Source organism: Plasmodium reichenowi, chromosome 11 (genome assembly GCF_001601855.1).
Source record: "Plasmodium reichenowi strain SY57 chromosome 11, whole genome shotgun sequence".
Classification (NCBI taxonomy): Eukaryota; Apicomplexa; class Aconoidasida; order Haemosporida; family Plasmodiidae; genus Plasmodium; species Plasmodium reichenowi.
Window position 1 is genome coordinate 1,755,674 of NC_033656.1, and position 9,291 is coordinate 1,764,964.

Sequence of the window (9,291 nt, forward strand, 5' to 3'; positions counted from 1 at the left end):
ATATACTAAAAAAAAAAAAAAATTCGAAATAAATTGAATTATATATGAAATATAATAAAACAAAGCAAAAATAACATAAAAAAAAAACAAATGTGACCAATATAAAAAAGAAAAAATAATAAAAATTAAAAAAAACAATAAAAAATGACCATATAAAGAAAAAAAAATAAAAATAAAAATAAAAAACAATAATAAAAGTAACAAAAGTAACAAAAGTAACAAATGTAACAAAAGTAACAAAAGTAACAAAAGTAACAAAAGTAACAAAAGTAACAAAAGTAACAAAAGTAACAAAATAACAAAAGTAATAACAATATAAAAAAAAAATAATGTTAAAATTTTAAATATTTATAACAAATAAAATATGAGGGAAAATGATAAAAAAAAAAAAAAAATAATAAAATAACATAAATATTATAATATAAGAACATCAAATACAAATATAAAAGTATATAATAAGTATATAAGTTTTTTTATATATAAAAACACAACCAAGAATGCATCTATATATATAATATATATTATATGTATATATATATATATTGTATATATATATATATATATGAGGTAAAGGATTATAATGGAGGAACCTAAAAAAAAGTATTAATTTAAAAAATATATAAAATAAAAACACGAAAAAAAAAAAATAAAATAAAATAAATAAATAAAATAAAGTAAAATAATAATAATAATAATAATATATATATATAAGCATCAAACGAAAATATAATTAGCAGTATATAGAGAAAATGTTATCATAAAGAATAGATATATATATATATATATATATAATATAATATAATACACATTCATGTATATATATATATATATATATATATATATATATATATATTTTATATATATAATATCATAAAAAGAATATTATAAGTAATAATTATAATAATAATATTATTAATAATAAAATATTCATATAAAATTAATTTCCTTTATTTTATTATATTCTTTTATTATTTTTTTTTTTTTCCTAGTCATATATTACATTATTTTATTTATTTATTTTTTTCTTTTAAAGATAAAATGTTATCTTTTAAAATAATTTATAATCCTTTTAATTAAATGGAAATTTTTTTTTTTTTTTTTTTCTCATAAGTATAATATGAAAGTAATTAAACACCTACTTTTATAATATGCACAATGGGTAATTACTTTATTTTATTTTAATTTATTTATTTTTTTTTTTTTTTACGTTTGTTCTTTTATTTTTTTCTTTCTTTCTTTCTTTCCTTTGTTTGATAATAAAATTGTAATGAATACGTTTTTATTTTCTTGTTATCATTTAACAAGTTCTTTATTATTTTATTTGTTTTTTTGTTTTTTTTTATAGCTTATATTATCTTATTCTTTGTCCTTGTCTTTGTCTTTGTTTTTCTTTTTATTTTTTTTTCTTTTGGGGTTATATTTGGTTTCTTAATTATATACGTCGATATATAATTTTTTACAACCTTGATATATCTCTTTACATCTTTCTAAATTACCTTAATATTCTATTATATATTCTTACGATCTTTATTTATGTAACCTTACAATCTTGTTACATTTTCTTATAACCTTTAAAAAAATTTTTTTTTGTTTTATTTTTTTTTGTTTTATTTTGTTATATTTTGTTTTATTTTGTTTTATTTTGTTATATTTTGTTTTATTTTGTTATATTTTGTTTTATTTTGTTTTATTTTTTTGTTTTATTTTATTTTTTTTTTTCATCTTCTTCAGGTATCTAATAGCCTTTAATATATTTTCTTAATTTCTTACAATATTGTTAATTTATTTCTTCTTATTATTATTATTATCATCATTGTTTTTATTTATTATTTATTTTATTTATTATTTTTTTTTTTTTTACATGTTCATTTATATTTTATAATGCCAAGTATTTTAGAGTCTAACAATTCATTAAACGATGAGGATAATAATAAAATATTAGAAAAGAACGGAGACATTAATATGATTGAACCAGATAATAATATAATATTAAATAATAATAATAGTAATAATGTAATGAATGATAATATATATAGGTTAGATGAATATAAGAAAGGGTTAAATGAAGTTCATTGTAGTAATAATATAAACAATGAAAAAGAAGTAGGAAATATATATTGTGATGTTGAAAAAAAAAATGATATTAAATATATAAATAGAATATCTAATAAAAATGAAAATTTAGAAGAAAAGAGTAATGTTTTAAAAGATACAGATGTAGATGTACCATATTATTATAATAACAATTCAAATAATGGTACTCATCATTGTGATAATGAAGAGTATGAGGAAGATAATGATTATATAAATAATAGTGAAACACGTAAAAATGGTAATGATAGTGATATTGATTATGGTAGTAATTTCTCCTATACTAATCCTGATAAAAATTGTAATAGAAGTAATTCCTTTACATCTAATGTAGATAAAGAATCAAATGATAATAATGTAAACAAAAAGTCTCAAAATGTAATTTGTTTAAATACACATAAAAAAGATAATAATAATAATAATAATAATAATTTGAAACAAAAGGAATATCCTTTCTTTAGTACTATTGAAAAGAATGAGGAGAATGTATGTAATAAGAGAAAAATTTCAGCACATGAAAATATTTCGATATATGAAAATGGTTCCAGTGGTATGAATATATTAATTGGAGAAAATGAACATCCTAAGGAGAATAAGGAAAATGAAACAAATGAAACGAATGAAAAGAATGAAACGAATGAAAAAAATGAAAAAAATGAAACGAATGAAAAGAATGAAACGAATGAAAAAAATGAAAAAAATGAAACGAATGAAAAAAATGAAAAAAATGAAACAAATGAAAAAAATGAAACGAATGAAAAAAATGATATAGTTAATTTCAATTCAAATAAAAATAAACCTATAGATGAATATTACAATTCAAACATTGGGGATTGTACATCTGTTTTTAAAAATGAGATAAATGGAAATTATAATTTGGAACAAAATATGAATAGTATAAATAATATGAATAATATAAACGATATGGATAGTAGGAATAATGTGAATGGTGTGCCTATTTTGGATGCTGAAGATATGAATATTTCAAAGGATTATGATAATAAGAATATATTACAAAATTATAATATGCTGAATCGTGATATATCTTTTGAGAAAAATTTAGGAGAAAAGATGAATGATAAAGATGATAAAAATAGTTATTTGGAGGATATTATTAATAATGATAATATTAATAATAATGATAATATTATTAATAATGATAATATTATTAATAATGATAATATTATTAATAATGATAATATTATTAATAATAATGATGATGAAATATATAAATCAGGTGAGGAGGAAAATTCAAATAAGCTGTATCAAACACAATTTAATGATTCCAAAATTAAGAGCAACATATTAAATAATGATAATGTTGATAAATTAGATTCTTATAACTTAAAAGATTTTTTTATAGATAATAATAATTACAATATGAAAGAAGAAAAATATTTGAAAGAAAGTATAAACAATATAAATTCAGATGAAAAGATGGATGAAAGTAATTTTATAAATGACAAAACAAATAAAATAAATAATAGTAATTGTAACAATAATAAGGATAGTGATTCTAATTATATAAATCTTATTAATAATGACAAAATATTAATAGATGAAGAAATGTATCCTAACGATAATAAAAAAATAGATAAGTTATTGAAAAATATAGCTAATGGAAATGATGCATATGTAAAATCACATGAATATAAAAGAATAGATTTACTAAATACAAATTATAAAAGAAGTATTATGAATAATATAAATATTGACAATAATAATAATAATAACATCAACAATAATAATAATAATGATAATAACCTGAATGATCCTTTTTTTAACTATCAACATATGAATTACCCAAATAATAATAACAACCCTTCCTATATATATTTGAATAAAGATAATATGATGTTTGATAATATAAATAAATATAATGTCTCAAGTAATCGAGATTATCTCATTAAAGATAACGAAATGATTAATTATAACCAGATGAGTTATATTAACAAAAATATTAAAGAAGAAAATATGAATCATTTTAATGAGGGAGATTTTTATTTTGATAAAGAGAAAATGGGAAGTATGGGAAATATAGAAAATATGACGAACTTAGAATATATGGAATATAATAATATAATGAGTAGCAACAATAAAAATAATAATATTACTAAGAAGAGACGATCTAAAAAGAAGGATAGTGTTGTTAAAGAGGACATTAAAACGGAAAATAAATTATATGAAATGAAAATTGGAAATACAAATAGAAAAAGGAGAAATAGTTATATGGGTGATGAAAAAAGAAAAGAAAGAAAATCGATTATATATGATAATAAAATGGTGGAAAAGAATGATAATAATAATATTAATATGGATAATAATTTTATACATACTAATTATGAATATATAAAGAACAACAACAACAATAATAAAAATAATAATAATATGTATATACCTACCAATTTAGATAATATGAATTATAAAAATTATACAAATGATATAGATAACATTTCATATATGAATGAATCTTTAAGTAATAATGATCAACATTACAATATGCATAATTTAATAAAAACTAATGGTGATAATTTTTATGCTATGAATAATCATGTAAATAATATAATTATGAATAATATGAATATAGGGTTTTTAAAAAATAATATAAATGATGATAAAGCTATGGAACAAGGCGAAGCATATCTTAATAATATTAGTCAAGCTTATGATAGTCATAATAATAATAACAATAATAATAATAATAATAATAATAATGATAATAATAATAATAACAACAACAATGATAATAATAATAATAATAATAATAATAATAATAATAATAATAATAGTAATAGTAATAGTAATAATAATACGACAAATGATAGTACTACGACTAATAATAATACTAATTCTAGTACATATAATGGTACACAGAATAACACCAATCTTAGTAATAATAATAATAGTAATAACAGCAATAATTCATTTAATATGAGTAGTTTGTTTAGTAAAGGAGCCAACAGTAATGACAGCCAACGAAATTATAATTTCAGCGAAATGAATAATATAAATGAAAACTCAGATTATGCTAACTTATCTAAAAATACAGAATATGATGTATATGATGAATATGTTAATTTAGGAGATCAAAAAAATGATGATATGTCTGATGACTCAAATTCATGTGATGATAAAGGAAATGATAAAAATGGTGATAGTATCGATTCGATTGATAAAAAAAAAGGATCAAAATGTGATAGTGAAACCTTATTACCAATAGCTAACATTAGTAGAATTATGAAAAGAATTTTACCTGGATCTGCAAAAGTAGCTAAAGAGAGTAAGGATATTATTAGGGAGTGCGTCACTGAATTTATTCAGTTCCTAACAAGCGAGGTAAGGGCAAAAAAAAAAAAAAATAAAAATAAAAAAATAAAAAAATTATAATTTGGAGAATACATTTGCATAATTGTTAAAATGTATATATATATATATATATATATATATATATATATATATATTAATTTATTTTATCTAGGCTAGTGACAGGTGTACGAGAGAAAAAAGGAAAACCATAAATGGCGAGGACATTTTATATTCTATGGAAAAATTAGGTATATATATATTTTTCCTTTATATGGAACATATCTACACAGTTAAATAACGAGACATATATATATATATATATATATATATATATATATGTATATATCTTTTAAAATTCGTGCATCTTATAGGCTTTAATGATTACATAGAACCATTAACCGAATATCTGAATAAGTGGAAACAAGTATATATGAAATATAAATAAGATATATGTATATATGTATATATATATATATATATATATATATATATATATATATATATATTTATTTATTTATTTATTAGTGTCTTATATTAATTTTTATTTATTCTATCATTTAACGTATTATATATATATATATACATTTATATATTTTTTTTTTTTTTTTTTTTTTTTTTTTTCCTTTTGTAGTTGAAGGAATTAAATAACTCCAATAATTATCATGAAAAAAAGTTTGATAATATAAAAAAAACAGAAGAATCAGGCGATTTAAATAATAATAATAATTCAGTTGAAAATAAGAATTTAGATGAAAATGCATATGCTGAAGAAAATTATCCTATAATGAATAATGTTTATAATGATCAGAATGAGATATTCGAGAGTAATATAAAAAATATTTATACGAATTCAAATGATTGTGATTATGGTAATGGGGTATAAATAAATATAAATAAATAAAAAAAAAAAATATATATATGTATATATTTATTTGTATCTTAAAAAATTTTATGTTTTTATACATGAATTGTAAATTATATTTTGAAACATATCTTATTTTATACCTTATATTATATTATAATATATATATATGTGTGTAAATTTATAGAATTATATAATTTTTATAGTTTTTTTTTCCTTCTTGTTTATATAAATTTTTTTTTTTTTTTGTAATATGTCTATAAAAAATTAAAAAAAAGAATATTACTGAAGTCACATATTTCTATTTTTCTCTTCTGCTTATATGTTTTTATAATCCTTGAAGTATTAATAGCAAAAGTATTATTCGAATTCTATTATATTTTTTATAAATGCTTATTTTGTTTGCTTTTTATGTATAATAGATTTTTGTGATATATATAAGGCAAAAGAAAAAAGAAAAAAGAAAAAAAAAAAAAGAAAAGAAAAAAAAAAAAAGAAAAGAAAAAAAAAAAATCGGAAATATGAAAGTATATATATATATATATATATATATATAATATGGTATATATTTAACTTATAAGTGGTTATATTTAATATATGTTTATATATATATATTTATATGTATTGTACAATATAAATGTGTATTATTATAATTTTCCCTTTGTAATTTACAATATATATATATATATATATATATATATATATATACATATATACATTTTACTGATTTATTTTTTGATATATAGAGAATATATCTTCATTTATATTTTTGAAATTATGATTAGAGTTTAATAAATTTTCAGCGTTTTTATTAAAATGATTTATGTTATATGTTTCATTTATATTTGTATAATAATAATTGCATAGATTTAATTTCTTGTTTCCATTTTTTATTACCACACTATATTTATTAAGATAAATATTTCTGAGCATATTTGCAAATTTGTTCATTAAATTATATAAGTTACTATTAATAGAATTTATTTCTTGAATATATATTTTTTTTTTATTTAATTCTTTTAATTCTAATTGATATAATATATGAATATCTGAATAAATTCTATTTATATGATCTTCTTTTTTTGATGAATTCATATATATAGAAGAATTAGAAATATTTTCTTGTTCATATAAAATATCCTTTTGATTATGGTTTTTATTTTTTATATGTTTCTTATCAAAGGATGTTATATTACTATTAAATGTAGGATGTATATTTTGCGACTCGTTCTTTTTACCATTATTATAATAATAATTATAATCATCATCATTGTTTATATTGTGATGATGATTTTCTTTATTATTATCATTATAAATGTTATCATTATAAATATTATCATTATAAATGTTATCATTATAAATATTATCATTATAATTATTATCATTATAATTATTATCATTATAAATATTATCATTATAATTATTATCATTATAAATATTATCATTATAAATATTATCATTAGATTTTTTTTCATGTATATCACTAGTTAGATTATTCATTTGTGTATTCATTTTGTTATGTGGTTGTTTGGTATTATCATATGAAAATGTAAAAAAATTGGAATGATTCTTTTCCTTTAAATTTTTATTTTGTTCAATAGATGAATTTGATAGATCACTTACAATTTTGTTTGTATCTTTATTTTCTTCATACTTTAAGGTTGTTTTTTTTTTAGAATGTATTATATTATTTAAGTATTCCTTATTATATTTTAGTTGTTTTTTTTTTCTTTTTAATATATTCAAAAGATAATTTTTATGATTTTTTAACTGATCTTTATTTTGTTCTTCAGTTTTTATAAGTTTAATTAAATTGTTAAAAATAGAATTTTTTTGTTTTATCAAATCATTATATTTTTTTCTGATAAGAAATGTAAAACAACTGAACAGTTTATTAATCATAATATCTGTATGATTATTGATATTTTTCATTTTTATTTTTTTCCCTTTATAATAATATAAATTATTATGAAAAGGATTTTTATCATGATGATTTTTATTTTTGTTATTAATAGAATGATATAAATCACAAGTAGAATCATAACTTTCGTAAGAACTTTGTTCAGATGTGTTATTACTCATTTCGTTTTCTGAATTAGAAGAATATTTCTTAGTTTTATTTTTTTTTATTTTCTGTTTTATCATTTTACATCTTTTTGCAAATATTAGACTATTAATAAAGTCATCTATTTTGTATGTATTCAAATTAAGGCATATCAAAATGTAGTTGAACGAGTTTCCATTTAAACTATTCTGCAGTATTGAAATGTGCATATATATAAATATATTGTATATATAGGTATGTATATAGGTATGTATATAGGTATGTATATAGGTATGTATATAGGTATATATATAGGTATATATATAGGTATATATATAGGTATATATATAGGTATATATATAGATATGTATATAGGTATATATATAGATATGTATATAGGTATGTATCTATGTATTTATTTATTTACGTACACATATTTTTGTGATTCCTTTCGTTTGTATTACCTTGAGTAACCTTGTCAATTTAGAGTCCCTGTAAGGTATATGTATATTTGGAATATTACTCATATTCATTTTTACTTTTTCATTTGCAGATATTTTATTTTCCATATTTTTCGTAATTTTATTTTTAGTACTTAATGCCATAATGACCCTATTAAGAATTGATAATGTATTATTTATGTTAATCAACTCTTTTTTATTTATCATTCTAAAAAAAAAAAAAAAAAGAAAAAAAAAGGAAAAAAAAGAAATGTCATAAATACATTTGTAGAAGAATATATATATGTAAAAGTATATATTTTATGTTGTCCTTATTTTATATTAAAAATGGAAATGGAATTTATTTGTTTAATATAAATATTTATTCATAATAATGTGTTTTTCCTTTTTTTTTTTTAACTCAATATCGTTAAATTTTTCAGATCCAGCTAAATCGATAAAATTGATCTGAGAAATTAATTCTTTTTCTCTACGGGGACAAGGAAAAAAAAAAAAAAAAAAAAAAAAAAAAAAAAAAAAAAAAAAAA

General features: G+C 17.7%; 2 protein-coding genes across 2 annotated transcripts; one reads left to right on the plus strand and one right to left on the minus strand.

The window, feature by feature from the left end:
• Positions 1-1,881: 1,881 nt before the first annotated feature.
• Positions 1,882-6,280, plus strand: PRSY57_1144900 (CCAAT-box DNA binding protein subunit B, putative; the record flags this gene model as incomplete). Its single annotated transcript, XM_012908408.2, has 4 exons — positions 1,882-5,427; positions 5,570-5,645; positions 5,769-5,821; positions 6,029-6,280. The coding sequence occupies 4 exons, from the start codon at positions 1,882-1,884 to the stop codon at positions 6,278-6,280; spliced, it is 3,927 nt and encodes a 1,308-aa protein (XP_012763862.2).
• A 699-nt stretch (positions 6,281-6,979) lies between these two features.
• On the minus strand, positions 6,980-9,233 carry PRSY57_1145000 (kinesin-like protein, putative; the record flags this gene model as incomplete). The annotated part of the gene is made up of 3 exons (XM_020115007.1): positions 6,980-8,512; positions 8,768-8,972; positions 9,165-9,233. Coding segments are annotated over 3 exons (1,807 nt in total), but the record flags the coding sequence as incomplete, so codon positions are not given.
• Positions 9,234-9,291: the final 58 nt, after the last annotated feature.